This window comes from Periophthalmus magnuspinnatus, chromosome 4 (genome assembly GCF_009829125.3).
Source record: "Periophthalmus magnuspinnatus isolate fPerMag1 chromosome 4, fPerMag1.2.pri, whole genome shotgun sequence".
In the NCBI taxonomy this organism is placed as follows: Eukaryota; Metazoa; Chordata; class Actinopteri; order Gobiiformes; family Gobiidae; genus Periophthalmus; species Periophthalmus magnuspinnatus.
The window spans coordinates 29,981,028-30,001,535 of NC_047129.1; the positions used below are offsets into that span (position 1 = coordinate 29,981,028).

The window sequence follows — 20,508 nt, forward strand, 5'->3', positions numbered from 1 at the left end:
TTTGTTACCAGAGCGAGAACTCTTGCACTAAAATGCCAGTTTACAGATGAGGAACTCCATGAACGTCTCATTGAGCTTATTATAGCCAGCACACCACACGAAGCATTCAGAAATACTCCACACGACCTAGCAACCTCGAACAGACAAAGAGCTGAACCCGAGGCAGTAGCACACATTCTGAACAATGTATGCTCCTGCCCCCTACAGCTCTTAACTACTCAACCCCACCTAGCCCCACCCACTCTGACCCCTCCCCTTTACTCCACACGACTTGGGTCCCGCTCAGACTCGGCTTACTCCTGAACAGAACTCCCAAAGCAACAGAAGAATCGTAGCCAGCGCCTTTTCTTCTTCTTTGCTTTGGTTTTCTGACCAGAAGCTTGGCTGAAGTCTTCACTGACCTGAACTTCCACCTCTGAAGTTTCAGTTTCAGGGTCAGTTATGATGAGGGGCGCTCGTCTTTTTTCCCTGACTTTATTTTCCCTTTCGTTGAGCATTCTCAGCGCCATCGACAAAGCTCTTTCCTTTTCGGCCAAATATAATTCTTTCTGTTTCAGTTTTTCCTCCAATTGCTTCTTCTGCTCTTGATTTTCTTTCTCGCGTCTTTCCAGTTGTTCCCGCGCCTTCATTATCATCTTATCCCTTTCTTTCAACATTTTCTTCAGATAAGGGAGCTGAATCGAATTATTATAATTGACCTCACTTTGTTTGTAAAATTTTTCCTCATACTCCCTTTCTTTCTTTAGCCAAGGTAGACGATCATTATCCCTCACTTCTTGGTAAAACTTATGTAAATATGCCACGCGGTCGTAGCAGATCGTTCTAACGTTTTCCAATTCATGTTTCGTTTCCTTGTCCAGCTTTTGGTATTTTTCCCGCCAATTTTCATTATCCCGTTTTAATTTCATGATCTCAATACAGATCTCTTTATCACGCTGATCCCATTCGCGTTTTTCCTCTTGCATCTTTTTCAGTTTGTTTTCTAATTTTTCAATTTTCCGTGCCCCTCCAGTTCGCTCCACTTTTACTTCGTCATTGCCTCCATACGTTTCGAAGTATTGTTTTTGCAAAACGGCATTTTTCTGCATCAAAATTGCATTTTCTTGACACAACGTTCCGAAGCTGTCCTCACTGCCGATGCTGCTACCCTCATTTAAATCCAATCGACTCATTCGGCCGATTTCTTTTTGGAGCCTTAAAAGACTGTCCCTCCCCTGGAACCATGCCTCTTTTTGCAGTTTGTGAGTCTGACGGATGGCGAGGTGCTTCTGCCGCTGCTCGAAGCGCTGTTGCAGTTCGGGGAACGACCCCTGTCCTTCGAGGAAGGCGTCCTCATTCTTAAGGATTTCTATCACCTCCGCTTTGTACTGGGATTCTTTCGTCTCCCAGTCAGACTCACTCTTTCTCCAGGGCAGGAAGGTCTCGTCTAAAGTCCTCTCCCAGCCTAAAACCTCAGCCTCGTTTGAGATCCATCGCTCCAGTTTTTCACTCCACTCTTCCTCTTCAAGCTCATGGTCTCTCTCAACCCTGCGCCAATTCTCCATCAGATCACTAATCTTATTTCTAATATATTCCATGTTTAGCGTCTGTCGTCTTTTAAAAAACAAGTCTCTCTCGTCTTTCGATTTGTAAGGGTAGGACGGGTAGAGAGACGGGAGCACAATCTTTTCAGCGCTTTGACTCAAAGCTCTTTGTGATCTGCTTTGTGATGTCATCGCTCGTCTCCATAGCAACAAGCAGAAGGGATGATGTCATAAATCCTGGATCCAATTGGTGGTTTTCAGATTCTAGAATCTGAAAACCAAAAACGTTCGACTTGAACTGAAGTTTGTCCATGGAGGTTTTTTTTTTTTGTTTTTGCTCACATTAATTATATACTGCAAAATTAAACTGAAAGTAGTTCCTCTGTTGTTGCTGAGTTTATCTCGCTCTGAAACGTCTTTTATCTGCCCCCAACACTTTATATCCTCAACACATGGACTCATAAACATTTTTACACCGTCAACGCTGAACACTTTTTAACTTTACCTTGAAAAAGTCCATAAATTGTGGAGAAATTCACAAATGAGAAAGTACTTCAGATCAGTTGCGCAGAGGTTTTACTTTTTTCAGTGTACGTTTAGCTGTACGAGTCTGCACAATGCTCCGCCCACAAGTCTACGCCGCTCATGCTACCATACGACAACTCATAAATACACAAAAGCGTCATACAAAATCAGCACAAAATTAGAGGTCGACTCAACTTTAATTTACATAATGTTGCAGAGAATCTACGTTGCAGGATGGCTCAGTGGCGCCCTCTGGAAAATCAAAATATATTATGAGGTAGCGGGGGGGCGGAGCCTATTTTTTCACTGTGGGCACATAAAACTTGACGGGTGCATAGAGCATTTCGAGATAGACGAAAAAGTATATTACGCCCCTGTCCTAAACTTCACGGGACGTCGGCCAAGACTTGAGACGTCTCTGTGTATCTGACCCAAACTGCACTGACAAGACCACACCTGCAGGGGGACTTCACACAGAAAACAACTATTTATGCAGAAAAAGTACGAGAAAACAGTGCATTTATGATTGGACGATTAAATTGAACGACACAGATGAACTTTATTCTCAGATATTATTCGACAGTTCACCAGTTCTAGTGTGAATAAACCAGAGTCACACACTTAGAAGAGTTTACATCCCACTTGTGTGAGGACAATCAGGATCTATTGTCTGAATGAACGCAGAGTGTGTGAGACGGACGTCATGTACTTTAAAACAAAAGACACAATCAGGTCATTTTTACATCTAAAAGTTCAAATATTAAATCAACTTTTCCCATTGCCAAACGAAAAACTTTGAATTATTATTATTTTTTTACCATGGATCATACCTGGATAACTGAGATAACCCCTGACCACCCGGTGAAGGCTCGACCCTAGATTCTCCCTTCCCTCTCCTGGCTGGATGACCCAATACTTGGCTAGAATGTCCCGTACTGTACCGTGCAAATGGATATGGAGTGGATCTCTCCTTTGCCGTGGTTCTCCTCGAGGGTTCCTCTTTTTTTATTTTCCTGAGTTTTTCCTCGCCGAGAAGGACGGGGATGTTCTGGGACAGTTATATTTGCTTGTTTTCTGTTTAATCCGTTTCTGTTTCGTTGTTGATTTTCTAACTTTTCTGTTGGTTAAATCAGTTTTCACGTTCAGCCCTAAGAGGCGACCGCTGCTGTCGTGATTTTGGGCTTTACAAAAATAAATTGTATTGAATTAATAGACTGTACGCGCAGAAAGTAATGCAATGTTTAAGCGAGGCAGCAGCAAAAACGTACATGCTTTTTCTGCATTTTCTGCGTCTGTCTGTGCTGCAGTGGTTTTCATCTTATATCAAAGACCGAACCTTCAGCGTCACTGTAAATAATATAATGTCTGAAGTGTTGAGTTTGTCACGTGGGGTCCCGCAAGGGTCTGTCCTGGGGCCTGTTTTATTTTTGCTGTTTCTGGGCCAGATTGTCTTAATTTTACAGCTCATTTAGTGGCGTTTTGTGTATGTTACTGACTTCCATGAGAACGTAGCTAACTGCAAGCTACCTTCTGTTAAATGCAAATGAAACTGAAACTCTGATTTAGGATCGATGTTAAAATTTTAGCTGTTACTTTTAGAGCTCAGGCAGGCCCCCTGTAAATCCTGAATCTTTTAACTTCTTACTCCTCTGGATGCCCCCTTCGCTCCTCCAGTCAGAACCTGCTTTTGGTCCCACAAACCAGGTTTAAAACTCTGTGGGGATCTGTCCTTTCAGACTGTGGCCCTAAAATGATGGATCTCTTTCTGTGGATTCTTTTTAAAGCAGCTGAAAACTCTCCTGTTTAGAAAAACTCTTGGCTGACTGAGTTCTTTGACCCTATTAGACTTCTTATTGTTTATGTGGTGTACTTGCTCTATCTAAAGCACTTTATGATTTTTTTTTCTGTGTAAATAAAGTTTACTTACTTAATAATACATTTTATTTATAAGCGCCTTTCAAAACACCCAAGACACTGTACAGAACAAGTTTACTTAATTGTTAACCCGACTATAGACGCTTTAAAACACAAAAAAGATCAAAATATTTAAACTATTTCTTATTGTCATTGATAACACACTTAATTCGTAAATATTCTCTATTTTGAAGCCTTCAGTCGCCGCATTTCAACCTTTATTTGGCTCAAAAAACTCAAAATTAATAGAAATAATGATTTGACTAATTGGAAAAATCTGCGCTGACGAGTCGACAACTAAAATAATTGTTAGTTGCAGCTGTTTCAATAACTCTGATGCATTTAACGATTTATTCAAAGTCAACTTTATTGACACAAAATACAACAAGAGGAAATGACCACATGACCTGATTAAATGCTTTCAACAAATGCACAAGATCATCCATCCATCCATTTTCTTCCACTTTTCCGAAGCCGGGTCGCTGGGCATCAGTCTAAGCAGGGACTCAGAGACTTCCCTCACCCCAGACACGTCCTCTAGCTCCTCTGGTGGGACCCCGAAGCGTTCCCAGTGCAGCCGAGATACAGTGTCAGATACTAATTACACTAAAACTTAAGTAAAAATTAGATTCTCATTTGTATTTGTACATATCACTACTGAAGAAAAACAAAATGACGACAAAATTCAACCTTTCCCCAATAGTTTTCGAATTATTTTGTTCAGAAAGAGTAAGAACGAAAGACGACATGGTAAAAGAAAGTTAAAAGTGACATTCAGTGTTCGGTGTAACGGGAGATACGTAAAGGCTTTTCCAATACAGTTTAAATACAAATGTTACTCAAAAGCGAAAAGAGAAGACGAAATTTATCAACGTGACGCTAACATATCTCTCTCTTCTCTCCCTTTCTTACTCTTTTTTCCTCTCTTTCCCTCCGTCTTCAGGAGCTGGGGGCTGGTCCCCTCTGGTCTCGGACTCGTACCAGTGGCTGGACGTGGATTTGGGGAAGCGCACCTCCATCAGCGCCGTGGCAACGCAGGGCAGGTACGGCAGCTCTGATTGGCTCACGGCTTACCTGCTCATGTTCAGTGACACGGGGCACAACTGGAGGCAGCACCGGCAGGAGGACAGCCTCGGGGTACGTATCCCACAATGCAGCGGGAGGGATCAAGGGCTGTTTGGGTCAGATGTGCGTGGAATGTTTTATGCTATGGTCCGCTGGCTGCTGGGAAAACCTTTTTTTTTTTTCAATTTTCTCTTCGGTGGTTTCTTCTGTCATGTGATCGTGGCGTGTTTTTGGTCAAGGAGAAGAGATGATATTTACTGTTGACGGAGTAAAAAGTAAAACTGAAAAACTGCTACTACCTAAGACGTAGCCCATTATCATCGTAAACTGCAATTTTGTTGTACAACTACTGCGAATATGAACATTTATCGCCATCATTTTGTGCGTTAAAAAGCATTTATCTGAACTACAACGCCGCATTTCACAAATAATAATAATAACACAATTGTATTCAACTAAACTTCATAACTCTTTTGTTTCTAAATAGTTTTTATTTTATTTTTCCAGAGCATTTAGATCGACCCTTTCCACATTAATCTGAGCAAATACAGCACAGAGGAACGAACCCTCATTGTACAGTGGAACTTTGAGTCACATGGGTCAAATTCAACATTTTAACACCAGAGATGCCCCGACCGTAAACGCCATTAAAGGAATAATAAGTGGTTTTCAAAGACAGGGGGCAGTATGTGATCTCCACAGACCTGACTCGTCCTGATTTCTTCCTGTGGGGCGATCTTAAAGAAAAGGTGTTTGTGAATAAACCTCAGACGACTTAATAAACGACTTAAAACGTAATATCGAGGATCAAATAAGAGACATAAGCCCCGAAATGCTGAAAATGTGATGCAAAGTGTGTTGGATCGAGCTGTTCAGGGACAAACCCAAAATGTGGGACACTTAAAAAACATTATTTTTAAAAATCAGGTCATTTTTACTTCCTCTAGTTTAAGTGATAAGTTCAAGTGTAAGTAACAATTATAACTGTATAAATTGCCAAAAATCTCGGAAGGTTCAGTTTACCTCCTGCTAAAATTTGGTGAGTGTAACTTAAGAATTATAGGAGCTACTGAAGATTTAAAAATGAATTACACGCTCTGATCTTTTGAATATTTTAGTCTCAAAGCATGTCGTTTTACTGTAGACGGGGAAAAAGCTGACGCGACGTACGTTCACACGACTTTTAGCTTGTGGTGTGCGGTCTCTTCACTGCCATATCCTGCTGCAGTCTTTGCGCTTGAAGATTTAAACGTATCCGATTCTCTTTGAGGTTGTGGTCTGCGCTTTGTGTCGCACGTTTAAAAATAGTTTGACTGAAAAATCCTGTCGTGTTTGGCGGGTTTAAGATTGGCACATGAGTTATATAAAATGGACTGTTGGGATATTAGCTGAACCTAGACCTCACCAACTTCACTATTAACCAAACGGTGTATTTCATAAAAAAGCACATTTCTTACCAACTGATAAATCTTTCTAATTGTTGCCGTGTGTGTGGAAAAACCTCCCAGAAAAGCCTGTGCAGTTAATCAAGTCGTATTTGAATTGAGATGCAAATGTGTCAAATATTCAACGATCAACTTGGGTATTTTTAATGAATCGGCCCCAGAGCCAATTCGCTGTCATTAAAACGCATGTAGTTCACACTTTGGACAAAGATATAGCATTGATCTTATTTATATTCATGAAATTAAAGCCACACGACGTAACATTTTAGCCCAAAAAATACTCAGATAAAAGCATGTATCAGTTTTACATTTTTGGTTTTGTTTATTGCACTGAAAACATAAAAAAACAAAAAACAAAATGTGTGTTATTACTGTGAGCGGGCTTGCATCTCCACAAACCTGACTCAAAAATCCAGATCCAGCCTGTTCTTACAATCGCACATTGAGATTCCGGCCACGTGTGAGGAAAGGGAGGATGTTGAGGAGGTTTGAGGATCTCTCTCCTGTGGAATTCTGTGGAAGTTCGTGATCTTCCGGAGCAGCGTGTTTGGCCTCACTGTCACGGCTGTAATGTACACGCTCCGCCGGGACTGGTCTCGCCTGGAGCGAAAACCCACCAGCTCAACTCTCCTCCGTCTTCTGTCGCTTCCTCGCCTCCTCCCTCTACCTCCTCCTCCTCTTGCTCTCCATCTTTCACTTTCCTCCCAGTCCCTAACCCCCCTCCGTCTCTTTCTCTGTCCATCTCACTGTCTTTCTCTCCATCTCTCTCAGACCTTCCCCCCTCCTCTCTGTCTTCTTTCTCCCGCTTCCCTTCTTCCTTTCCCTCTCTCTCATACCCTCAGACCTTCTCTCTGTTTCTCTCTCCTTTCCCTCTCTCTCCACTTCTTCCCCTCTCTATCAGACCTCCTCTCTCCCTCTTTCTCCTCTCTCTCTCCGTCGTATTCTCCTTCAAACACTTCCTCTCTCACGCTCTCCTTGTTTTCTCTCCATCTCCCTCAGACCTTTCTCTCCCCCTTTCTCTCTCTCCTTTCCTACCCCTCTTAGACCCCCTCTCTCTTTCTCCTCTCCTACCTTCTGTCTTCTTTCTCCCGCTTCCCTTCCTCCATTCCCTCTCTCTCATACCCTCAGACCTTCTCTCTGTTTCTCTCTCCTTTCCCTCTCTCTCTCCACTTCTTCCCCTCTCTATCAGACCTCCTCTCTCCCTCTTTCGCCTCTCTCTCTCCGTTGTACTCTCCCTCAAACCCTTCCTCTCTCACGCTCTCCTTGTTTTCTCTTCATCTCCCTCAGACCATTCTCTCCCCATTTCTCTCTCTCCTTTCCTACCCCTCTCTTAGACCCCCTCTCCCTTTTCTCCCTCTTCCCTTCTTTCTTGCCCTCTCTCTCACACTCTTCTTTCCCTCTCTCACACTCTCAGACCTCGTCTCCTCCCTCCTCCCCTCTTGCTCTCCCTTGTTCACTTTCCATCCTACCCATCTTCTCTCCCTCTTTATCGTCCTCCCAGTCCCTAAGCCCCTCTCCGTTTCTTTCCCTCCATCTCTCTCTCCTTTCCTCCCCTTCTCTCTTAGACCTACTCTCCCCTTCTTTCTTGCCCTCTCTCACACACACTCAGACCTTCTCTCTGTTTCTCTCTCCCCTATCCCTCCCTCCATCCCGCAACCTCTCTCTCCACTTCTTCCTCCTCTCTCTGACCTCCTCTTCCCCTCTTTCTCCTCTCCCTCCTCCTCCTCTTGCTCTCCATCTTTCACTTTCCTCCCAGTCCCTAACCCCCTCCGTCTCTTTCCCTGTCCATCTCACTGTCTTTCTCTCCATCTCTCTGACCTTCCCCACTCCTCTCTCTCTCTCCTTTCCTACCGCCTGTCTTTCTCCCTCTTCCCTTCTTCCTTTCCATCTCTCACACCCTCAGACCTCCACTCTCTTTCTCTCTCCTTCCCTCTATCTCTCAACCTCTCTCTCCACTTCTTCCTCCTCTCTCTGACCCCTCCTCCCCTCTTGCTCTCCCTCTTTCACTTTCCATTCCTCCATTCTACCCATCTTCTCTCCCTCTATCTTCCTCCCATTCCCGAGGCCCCTCTCCATTTCTTTCTCTCCATCTCTCTCAAACCTCTCTTCCTCTCTCCTTTCTAGCCCCTCTCTTCCTTCTCCCTCTTCCCTTCTTTCTTTCTCTCTCACACACTCAGACCTCCTCTGTTTCTCTCTCCTCCATCCCTCCCTCTATCCCTCAACCTCTCTCTCCACTTCTTCCTCCTCTCTCTCTGACCTCCACTCCCCCTCTTTCTTCTCTCCCTCCTCCCCTCTTGCTCTCCCTCTTTCACTTTCCATTCCTCCATTCTACCCATCTTCTCTCCCTCTATCTTCCTCCCAATCCCGAGGCCCCTCTCCATTTCTTTCTTTTCATCTCTCTCAAACCTCTCCCTCTCTCCTTTCCAGCCCCTCTCTTCTTTCTCCCTCTTCCCTTCTTTCTTTCTCTCTCTCTCTCTCTCACACACTCAGACCTCCTCTCTGTTTCTCTCTCCTCCATCTCTCCCTCTATCCCTCAACCTCTCGCTCCACTTCTTCCTCCTCTCTCTCAGACCTCCTCTCTCCCTCTTTCTCCTTTTTCTCTCCCCCTCTGTATCTCTCTCCTTGTTTTCTCTCCCTACTAGCTCATCTTCTCCCTCCCTCTTTCTCATCCCTCTCTCTCTTTCATCCCTCTCTTTTCCTCCCTCTCGTTGCACATTAATATTACATGTGAGCGATGAGAGCGTTGTAGGCAGCCGTGTGTTGGCTGCACTCGGAGCCTGTCGAACAGTTTAGCCCCAGCTGACAAGAGGAGGAAGAGGAGAGGGAGGAAGAGGAGGAGGAGAAAGAGGGGGAGGTGGAAGAGGGAGGGATTTTCAGTTTAAAGAAGTCAAAACACACATATCGCGCGCAGGTGTGAGGTCAGTCCGTGTGTTGGTGTCCGTTTTACCTTTGACCGTCACAAACCTCCGCACAAGCTTCACCTTTCAATCCAACCAGGAGGGGGCGCCGGCAGCAGCGACATTGTTATCGTGGAGAATAAGGTCGCGTGACGGGGAAAAGATCACAGCGGGATTTGAGGTCCCTTCCCCAGAAAAGTTACACAGTGCATCTTTAGCGCCGCTTGTATATGCTCCAAAGTTATTCCTCATTTTTCGTTAAACATTCCCTGATTATTCACAGTGATGAGTTTATAAGCACTTTTCACAATTTTTAGAGGCCAGAGCAGAGTTTTTGCTGCCACGGTAATGCTAAAAAACAACTAGCATGTTAACAGAGCACATCCTGGTTGATGAAAATGCAAAAACGGATGAGAAAAACACCGTGTAATTAGCAGATTGCAAAGGTGAATGTTTAAAATTCGCTGAACTCGAGGCTATATTTTGGTGGTGGTGGTGTTTTATTAGGCCCTATGGAAAAAAGTAAAATCAATCTGTGTAGTCTGAAAAAGGTTTTGAAAGTGCAAGTTTAAAAGAAAGTTTTGGTTAAGTCTTAAAGTTCTTATATTACGCAAAATTGAGCGCTCGTGAGGTTTAAGCCGTGTTAGAATGTTAGTAAAATAAAACCTGGACAAACCTGATCAAAAACAGACCTGGAGTTGTGTTTTACTTCATTCACACATATTTGAGTCACACTTTATTATTAGTCTGTAACATCTCCAAAGCTCAAAACGCTCTGTCCCACCTTGTGATGTCATCAAGTGCTAGTTTTCAAGTTAACAGCTACGTTTTACCTTTTAGTAGTTCAGTACCGATCGGAAATCTCAGGCTGAAATGATCCAAATGATTCTAGTGAAGGTTTACGGAGTTTAAAAACACAGCGGAGCACTTCCTGTATTGCCACATGATGACATCACAACGTGGAGTGTTTTTTTTCTGCTGAGAGAAGAACTCCAGGTCTGTTTGTGATGAGGAAACATTATAACATAGATCAGAAAATAGCGTAATATGGACCCTTTAAATGTTACTGTGCATTGAATCTTGAGTTTAAAAATGAATCACAAATTTAACTGCAATACAACAATGAGGTAGTTCACCCCCTGAGCGATATTGTTAGTTTTATTTTGAAAAAGAGCAAAAAGACAAATATTAACTTTTGAGGGTGAGCAGGGCTAACGATAGAGTCACATTTCATTCACATTTTCATTCGAAACGCCGACTTTTGATGAGTGGACAAAAGCTCTAAACCAGGAGCCTCAAACACGCGGCCCATGGGCTAATTGCGGCCCGCGGGACGATATTTTGTGGCCCGTGGGACGATATGAAAGTTTAATTTTAGCGTTGCGTGTTGCGTGTAGAAGTTTCCGCCAAATCTGTAAACCCCAAACAACACGTGTCGCTCTCACCGTGTACTCCCGTCACATAAGATTCAACAAATAACGACGTATATCCATAAAAAACCACAATAATTGGCGTATTTCCTCATGATCTGATGTGTGTGTTCTTACACTTCTTCATAATCTGATGCATTATTCATCCACACTCCTCTGACTCATTTATTTTGGACGAGAAGCGAGAGCTGAGAAAACCTGAGTCGCGATTCGTTAGCGCAAATGTCAATCAAACATCCGTCTTATTTACGCACTGGCGGGAGGGATGTGTAATCTGACCCACTCTAATGCGCTGTTGTGTTTACTGCTGTTCAAGGCCAAACTGAGCGCGAAGAAACGCTGTACGTGTCAAAAAGTATTTAAACGAACCAAACCAGAGTCGGGCCTGGTCCAAAGATGAGCTCGTGGTGAATGGTCATGTTTTTATACAGCGTTTTCCCACTTTTAAGTTACTCGAAGTGTTTTACGCCAAGGAAACACTCTGGAATTACACCGGCAACCAACGATGTTTATGTCGAGAACGGAAATCGAACCGCCAACCTTCAGACGGGGGGTAAACGCTCTACCGACTGAGCTACTGACCCACCTCACGTATCTATTTTATCTGTTTCATTTTATCAAAGTCTTAAATTTGTTGGGCGATGAAGTACTCAATCCTGTTCCTTAAGTAAAAGTAGAGATACAGAGGGGAAATCTACTGAAGTAAAAGTATTTAAATACCCGTTTCAAAATGTGCTTTGACAGTAAAAAGTTAAAGTATTTGGCAAAAGTGTTACCTGGGTCGACAGTAGCTCAGTTGGTGTTGGTAGAGTTTGTCCACTGATCTGAAGGTTGGTGGTTCAAATCGTTCTCTCGACATAAACTTCGCCCCAACATTCATCTGGAATCTGTTGTCGTTGTGTCCTTGGGCAAGACACTTAAACCCCCTCGTCTGTGTACACTGGTGTATGTATACGTAATGTGTGTGTGAATGGGTGAGTGTTTTCCTTAAAGCGTTTTGAGTGACTTGAAGATGGAAAAGCGCAATATAAACAATACAAATCCATTTCTTATTTCGTTTTTTCCGATTAATTTTGTGTATTTTTTTCTGTTTTGCTCAAAACCGAAGCTTGAACTCGAACACTTTAGTCAGGATGTTTCCACTAACACGGTAAAAATAACTCCTAAATGTTATGAAAAGTACTTTTTACTTTTCAGTCCAGTTCAAAAATGTAGTGGAACTGAAAGTACTAAATGTGTAAAAGATGTTTAAGTAAAATATTTAGGTCTCTGTACTCTGTTTACTTAAGTGCAGTACTTTACTATTTGTCCAATATCACTTTCCACCACTGCATCTGACCGTAAACATTCAGAGTACGGTCGGTGCAATTAACTAAGTTGTATTTGAATCGAGATCCAAACATTTCAAATATTCAGTGATCATCTTGGGTCTTTTTAATGAAGAGATCCAGCCACAGTCCTGTCAGTAAAATATGTGGATCAGAGCAGAGTTCAGACTTTGGAGGAAAAAAATCAGACTGTTTTGTATTGAATTATCTGATTTATGTTTAATTTAGGTATAAATAAAGCCCCAGTATGTAACATTTTAGTCAAAAGTGAAGCCTGAAGTTAGATCAGAGCTGGACGACAGGGATTACACAGACGTTTTAGCCAAAAAACACTCAGATAAAATAACTCAAAAACATCTGTCGAGTTGAAAGGATTTGGTTTTTCTTTTGAGATGGATCATATCTGAACTTCTGCTCTATATCGAGGAAATAGAACCTCCAAAACGGCATCTTAAACAACCACCAGGAGGCAGCGGAGAGTCTCGTAATGGGACCCAGAGAAGAAGAGACGAGAGGAAGTTGAAAGGATGGATCATATCTGGACGACAGACTAAAACACAAGCTTTTTGGTTTTGTTTATTGCAGTGAAAAACGTATAAAAACATGCATCCTTACTGTTTGAGGGCTTGCATCTCCACAAACCTGACTCTTATTTGACCTGGAGAAGACTTAGGGTTAAGTTTAGGGTTTGTTTGACTTTGTTATCTTATTAAAAACAATCAATATCAGTTTGAGGAACAGTTCATTTTTGCCGTATCGCCCCAAAAAAACTCCAGAGGAACCCATGAACCTTAAGAACTTCTGCTCTATATCGAGGAAATAGAACCTCCAAAACGGCATCTTAAACGACCACCAGGAGGCAGCGGAGAGTCTCGTAATGGGACCCAGAGAAGAAGAGACGAGAGGAAGTTGAAAGGATGGATCATATCTGGACGACAGACTAAAACACAAGCTTTTTTTTTTCCATTTTGGTTTCATTTATTGCACTAAAAAACTTATAAAAACATGCATCCTTATTGTTTGAGGGCTTGCATCTCCACAAACCTGACTCTTATTTGGCCTAGAGGAAGTTTAGGGTTAAGTTTTATGGTTAGTTTGACTTTGTTATCTTATTAAAAACAATCAAAATCAAGATCAGTTCATTTTTGCCGTATCGCCCAAAAAACTCCAGAAGAACCCATGAACCTTAAGAACTTCTGCTCTACATCGAGGAAATAGAACCTCCAAAACGGCATCTTAAACAACCACCAGGAGGCAGCGGAGAGACTCGTAATGGGACCCAGAGAAGAAGAGACGAGAGGAAGTTGAAAGGATGGATCATATCTGGACGACAGACTAAAACACAAGCTTTTTTTTTCCATTTTGGTTTCATTTATTGCACTAAAAAACTTATAAAAACATGCATCCTTATTGTTTGAGGGCTTGCATCTCCACAAACCTGACTCTTATTTGACCTGGAGAAGACTTAGGGTTAAGTTTAGGGTTTGTTTGACTTTGTTATCTTATTAAAAACAATCAATATCAGTTTGAGGAACAGTTCATTTTTGCCGTATCGCCCCAAAAAACTCCAGAGGAACCCATGAACCTTAAGAACTTCTGCTCTATATCGAGGAAATAGAACCTCCAAAACGGCATCTTAAACAACCACCAGGAGGCAGCGGAGAGTCTCGTAATGGGGACCCAGAGAAGAAGAGACGAGAGGAAGTTGAAAGGATGGATCATATCTGGACGACAGACTAAAACACAAGCTTTTTTTTTCCATTTTGGTTTCATTTAATGCACTAAAAAACTTATAAAAACATGCATCCTTATTGTTTGAGGGCTTGCATCTCCACAAACCTGACTCTTATTTGACCTGGAGAAGACTTAGGGTTACGTTTTATGGTTAGTTTGACTTTGTTATCTTATTAAAAACAATCAAAATCAAGATCAATTTGAGGAACAGTTCATTTTTGCCATATCGCCCAAAAAAACTCCAGAGGAACCCATGAACCTTAAGAACTTCTGCTCTACATTGAGGAAAAAGAACCTCCAAAACGGTAGCAGAGAGTTTCCTAATGGGACCCAGTTTGCCGACCGTCGGATCACTCTGACACAAAACTCCTGAACGTCACAGAGAAGAAGAGCGGAGAAGCGAGAGGGGGGCGTCTCGGGCTTAAGTACGTGTTTGTGCGACGGCGCTAAATCCAATGAGCTCCTGGTGAGTTTTTTTAAAAAGCGGAGAGCGTGAGTCAGAGGAGCTTAGCACGCGCAGCTGTACCCGCCCAGCGTGACACAAATTATACTGCTATATGACATTTCAAATCCCCGGCTGCACGTACCAGCCGGGGCCAGGACGCCACAGAACCTGTATTTAAGAGTGACATTATACAAAAGTGAGTTGTTCTAATGTTGGTTTCTTGTCCAAAAAAAAAAAAAAGTCCTGGAGTCGTTTTGTTCCGGCGGCGTACTTCTTAAGAACTCGCCGTGCCAAATTGAAGCGGAAATGTGAAGTATTCGCTCCGTAAAAAGTCCTTCTGTAAGTGTAGTTTTGAGATAAGTGCGGCAGTACTTTTACTCAGCGGGGGAAGAAGTACTCAAAAGTAAAAGTATCAAGTGAAAAAAATCGATTTAAGTAAAACTATTAAACCGTTAAATGTACTTAAAAGAGTAAAAAGTCAAAGTATTTCACGTAGATTTTGAGATCTAATAAAGCTTCAATTTTGTTCAACAGAAACATTTGATTTGATTTGATTCTTGCTGTTTTTATTTGTATATTTTTGTTTCCTCGACTTTAAGTGTTGAAAATAAACCGTCAGCCTTTTCTGCAGGTCTCAAACGATAATGAAAAGTACTTTTACTTTTCAGTCCTGTTGAAAATATGTAGTGGAGTAGAAAGTACTAATGCTTACTCTCAAATGTAGTGAACTAAAAGGAAAATGTAGTTACGTAAAGTACAGATACTTACTCTCAAATGTAGTGAAGTGAAAGTAAAAAACACTAAAATGTACTACAGATACCTAAAATGTTTACTTAAGTACAGTACTTTATTACTTTTACTGCGTTACGTCCCACATTGAAGTTACTCTATCCACTGTGAGTAAAGTTTTATTGGGTTTAGTTTGACCTCAGGACGTGTAAAGTAGAAATAACTTCAAGAAGTCTGTTTTTCTGGACTTTATTCTGTAAATGTTGGACGGACAAACATCAAAACAAAACAAGAACCGTTCTCTTCATCGTGTGGCAGCGTCGCTTTTATTTTGAGTTTGTTTTTAGCAGAACGACACGTGATCACATTTTATTCTGAACAATGATGAAAGGAAACGAACGGGACTTAAGTAAAGTACAGATATCTAAAAAAATGTGCTTAAGCAGTGGGTACTTTACTTTTACTTCACTACATTTGACAGCAATATCTGCACTTTCTACTCCACTACATTTCTGAACAGGACTGAAAAGTAAAAAGTACTTTTCTTATGATTTTAGGGTTATTTTTTACCATGTTTGAGGTAACATCCTGATTAAGTTTTGGAGTTCAAGCTTCGACTTTGAGCAAACACAAATAAATACACAAAATTCATAAGAAAAGTTAAGAAATTGAACAAAATGTGTGTCATTTTTTAACCAATATCACTACATTCAACACTAACAAATGAACAACACTTGTGTGAAATACTTTTACTTTCCACTCTAGTTAAATGGGTACTTAAGTAGATGTTTTCACGTGATACTTTTACTTATACTTGAGTAACTTTTTGCCTTTGTATCTGTACTTTTACAAACAAAACCCCCCCCCCAAAAAAAGACGCTCCAAACTGCCGGTCCTCTGTTGCCACGACAACGGGTCTTGACCACCGTTACTTTGATGTTTTTTTTACTTTTTAATTGTAAAAAAACAATAGCTGGAGTACAGTACGCTCCATGATGAATGAATATTGTTAATTTTGTTTGCATCTGGAACTAAAACGGGTCATGGAGATGTTTTAAATCATCGTTAGCTTCAGTAAATGGAGTAAAACATGAGCACACAGGACTGGAGTGACACGAGGAGCTCTTGAGGAGGTCAAATCAGGGAGACGTTCGGGACCAGAAACACGGGAAACATTCGTAATTATTACAATTTACCAGAGGAACCTATGCAAAACTAATCCCACACGAACAGGGCTTAAGTCTACAAGAGACAAAAGTTTTACCTCGACATTATGACATGATTTGAACACGTTTCTAGTGTTTCTAGTTCAGGAATCCCCAACCTTTTTTGCACCACGGACCGGAATAATGTAGGCTTTATTTTCACGGACCGGCCTTCTACGCGTGCCAGATAAATATGGCAAAAATGAGTTAAATGCATAAAAAATACAACTCACCATACGGCTGAATGAGAGGGAGCCCTGTGCTTGTTTCTTCATCTTTCTTGTTCACGTTTGTTTCTTTCAAAAAACTCTAAAGGCTTATCTTTTAATCCCGGGTGCTTAGTCTCCATGTGCCGAAGCAGTTTTGAAGGTTTCACTGCCTCGTCCGCTTTCCCGCCGCATATTACGCAGAGCGAACTCGGCGCGTGAGAGTCACCTGTAGCGACAAACCCATACTTTAACCCTATAGCGTCGGATCCTATCGTCGCCGTTAGACTCGCGGTTGTGGACTTTCCAGCAGCGTAACTCCGCGCCCAGTCGTGCTCTCATGTAAATTCAAACGGCGTCTCAAAGCGGAGACATGGGGCTGTCTAAATATTTTACCATCATTACATTAATCTGCCTCTGTTGTCCTGAAGGTGACGAATGAGAGCGCGGGGCTGTGGGGATTTTCCCAGTCACTTATTCGATGCGTCAAAGAAAAAATACGGATGGATGTGTAAAATAGAAGTAGTTGTGTGAAAAAATGCAGTAAATTCTGATACTTCATTTACCTTGATTTTTATGGCTAAAAATAAAATAAAAGTCTGGGTCTAGGTGAGTTATACTGGCCCATACTGTGCTCAGTCCTTAAAGGGTTAAGTAGGACTCTTGGTTTTATCTGTTAAATTTATCTTTCTTTTTCTTGGAGGTCGTAGTCTCCTCTTTTGGCCTTTTCCCCTTTGCAAAAAAACCTCTCCAAAGACTTTTGTTTTTGGCTCATTTTTCACTTGTGGCTCTACTTTTGTGCGACGTGTCTGATGCGTCATCGCGGAGACGACAGCAGATCTAGCACCGATATAATAAACTCACCGTTATATCAAATGGATTTCTGTTTCCATCAGGATTTTCATTATATATCTACGGACAAGCTCATTAGCACGCCATGAGGGACGGGCAAAAGTTACGAGTCGGAGAAGATGCGTTTGCTGATAAATTATTTACTCTTTTTGTGCGGCCCGGCAGCAAATGTGTAACGGACCTGGTCTAGTTTGTTTCATTTTTGCAGCGCGTCTTTAAAAATAACAGATTTTGTGCATTATAATCATCTCGGCGTTCAAATGGCAGCTGCAGTACGTGTTGTCTGTTCGCACGATGTTGAAACGCTGCTTTTTGCTTTTCTTTCGCATGGTTCACTTCCGTCCATCGCCAGCAGAGGGAGCCAGACACACATCCCATAAGTGTTCAATTGGAAAGTGAAAATACAGCTTTATTACTTACATGGGGCGACCGTGGCTCAGTTGGTAGAGTGTTTTGTCCACTGGAGGTTCTGGAGGTTCGAATCCCACAGATGAACACTGCCGCTGTCCTTGGGCAAGACACTTAACCCTCCTCACCCCAGTGTCTGCGTACACCGGTGTATGAATACGCGTGTGAATGGGCGAGTGGTTTCTTGATGTAAAGCGCTTCCAGTGTCTTGAAGGTGGAAAAGCGCTGTAAAAATGTAAAAATAAAAATGAGCATTCAAACATTTACATATCAAACCGTATTATATAACTCAAAACAGCGACGCAAATGTGTCTGAAGGTGTGTTGGAAGTCTGTAAATAACTCCTCCCCCAGAAACATCCATGGATTACAGACATGCTGCATACATTTTGGGTTTTTTTTTTTTTTTATGATTAGAGAAATTGGAGCATGGCTGAAGCTCGGGGGCACATTCTGGTGAAACTGCAGCCGGGACAGGAGCAGTAGAGTCAGGTACTGCTGCTGCTGTTATTAGACGGTACATTCAGAGTGCATAGGTCTGTGTGAAATACTACGTGAGCCCTGAGCCCTGACCCACAGAGACCCCCATCCATCAACACACAGAAACTATACTCCTCCTGCTTCTCCTGCTCCTTTTGCTGCTTTTGTACAGAGCTGTGGCTTAAACTGACTACTCCGCGTAACACCAGAGCCTTCTGATATAAAACAGTGCAGTTTTATTGCCGGTTTGCAGACGATGCCGTACTCCCAGACGCCGGACAGTTTTTTTCCTATTAATTACTTTCTATTTTGCCATGAAATATCCACTATGTAAATCAGGAGTCTCAAAATTAAATATTATCCGGGGGCCGCAGGAGGCAGAGTCTGGGCTCATCAGGTATTCCACAAAAAAAGCTTTGTTAAAATCTATTTCTGTTTTCAATATACATGCCCACAATACAAACATGTCAATTCTTGTGGATTTTATGGATATACATCGTTATTTGTTGAATTTTGATTGAAACATAGGTAATGCCACACTAACGTTAAACTTTCATATTGTCCTGCGGGCCACAAACTTATCATCTCGCGGGCCGCAATTGGCCCCCGGGCCGCGAGTTTGAGACCCCTGATGTAAATTCACAAATGTTGAATCTGATCATTTCTATTCGTGACCAGACCCAAGAACTCGGTGTGTTATAACCAAAATGTGCACGTTGAATATATTAATTTCACCTGCCCCCATCTGGATTAACTATTAATGTTTCTATGGAATGTTTTGCGTTTGAGACTAGATCGCTTTTCAAACTCTCCGTCATAGTTTCCGAGTCCCTTAAAAAGTCTGCGTACGCCCCTCGTAGACCACATCAGCGCTGGACGATTGGGCGTATGACTCGATTCGGTATTTTTTTTAGCGCTTTATACAAATATTAATGAAGCTTTTAATCACAATTTCTTGAACGTGAACAAGACGATTAACTTCTTACTTTCTTTTAATCAGAAAACGTAATCAGTGAGATGTATTTACCTTCACTTGTTTGGGCTGCTGCTTGAAAAAAGACGCCACAAAAAAAAAAAAAAGGTCACACACTCTAATATTTGGTTGTTCCTGGTCAGCCTAACGGACCAATGATGTCACTCAGACTGGCCACGCCTTCCCTTGAAATCAGGAAGTGAGACACGGACACGTCCAGGATATCTCTCTATCTATTTTTTATACAGATTGATATCAGTCCAGTCCCCACGTCCTCTGTTGCGTCTCAAGCCCGGGCAAACGTGATCGTCCAATCAGATTTGTTTATTTCAGTGATGCGTGTGAAACGAAGGAGCTCATTGGTCGCCTGTGATTTACAAATAAAATCACATTTCTCTCACCTCAGATTAACAGTTCAGTGCTTCACTCATTGATTCTGCAGAAACCCGCCATGTTTTTCAGCCCGTGTCGTATGTTTTTCCTTTTTTTTCCCAATATGGATGGACCGTGCCTGTCCCTGATTGGCTAATCCACCTGTCAATCACACACATTTGAAAACGCAGAGATTCACCGGTGACTCACATCTTCATAAAGTATTAAAGACGTGTGTGTTCTAGATCCAAACAGACGCCATCCTCTGTCCTGAAGAAGCGTTGGCCGCACTTTAAAATAGAGTCCAGACTTATGAGGTACTTACGGTGGTACTTATTGGATACTTGAGTGGTACTTACAGTGGTACTTATTGAGTGGTACTTACAGTGGTAGTTACAGTGGTAGTTATTGAGTGGTACTTATAGTGGTACTTATTGAGTGGTACTTACAGTGGTAGTTATTGAGTGGTACTTATAGTGGTACTTATTGAGTGGTACTTACAGTGGTAGTTATTGAGTGGTACTTACAGTGGTAGTTATTGAGTGGTACTTACAGTGGTAGTTATTGAGTGGTACTTACAGTGGTAGTTATTGAGTGGTACTTACAGTGGTAGTTATTGAGTGGTACTTATAGTGGTACTTATTGAGTGGTACTTACAGTGGTACTTATTGAGTGGTACTTACAGTGGTAGTTATTGAGTGGTACTTATAGTGGTACTTATTGAGTGGTACTTACAGTGGTACTTATTGAGTGGTACTTACAGTGGTACTTACAGTGATAGTTACCATGGTACTTGTGGTGGTACTTTGGCTGGTACTTATACTGATACATAGTGTATGACTAAAAGTGGTACTTATAGCTGTACTTATCATGGTACAAAATGTGATACTTGCCTAATAATTATTGGTACTAGTACTGGTACTTTATCATACTATGTCATATTAAGTGGATGGTTAATTATAACATTAGCTACAGTGA

The 20,508-nt window shown here is 41.9% G+C and overlaps 1 protein-coding gene across 1 annotated transcript in view; it reads left to right on the forward strand.

Moving 5' to 3' along the window:
* Positions 1 to 20,508, forward strand: part of LOC117369907 (contactin-associated protein-like 4) — a 353,019-nt gene that overhangs the window by 111,901 nt on the left and 220,610 nt on the right. Inside the window, exon 3 of the mRNA XM_033965250.1 lies at positions 4,906 to 5,099. Coding sequence (XP_033821141.1) covers positions 4,906 to 5,099 — 194 coding nt within the window. The remainder of the gene's footprint in view (positions 1 to 4,905; positions 5,100 to 20,508) is intronic.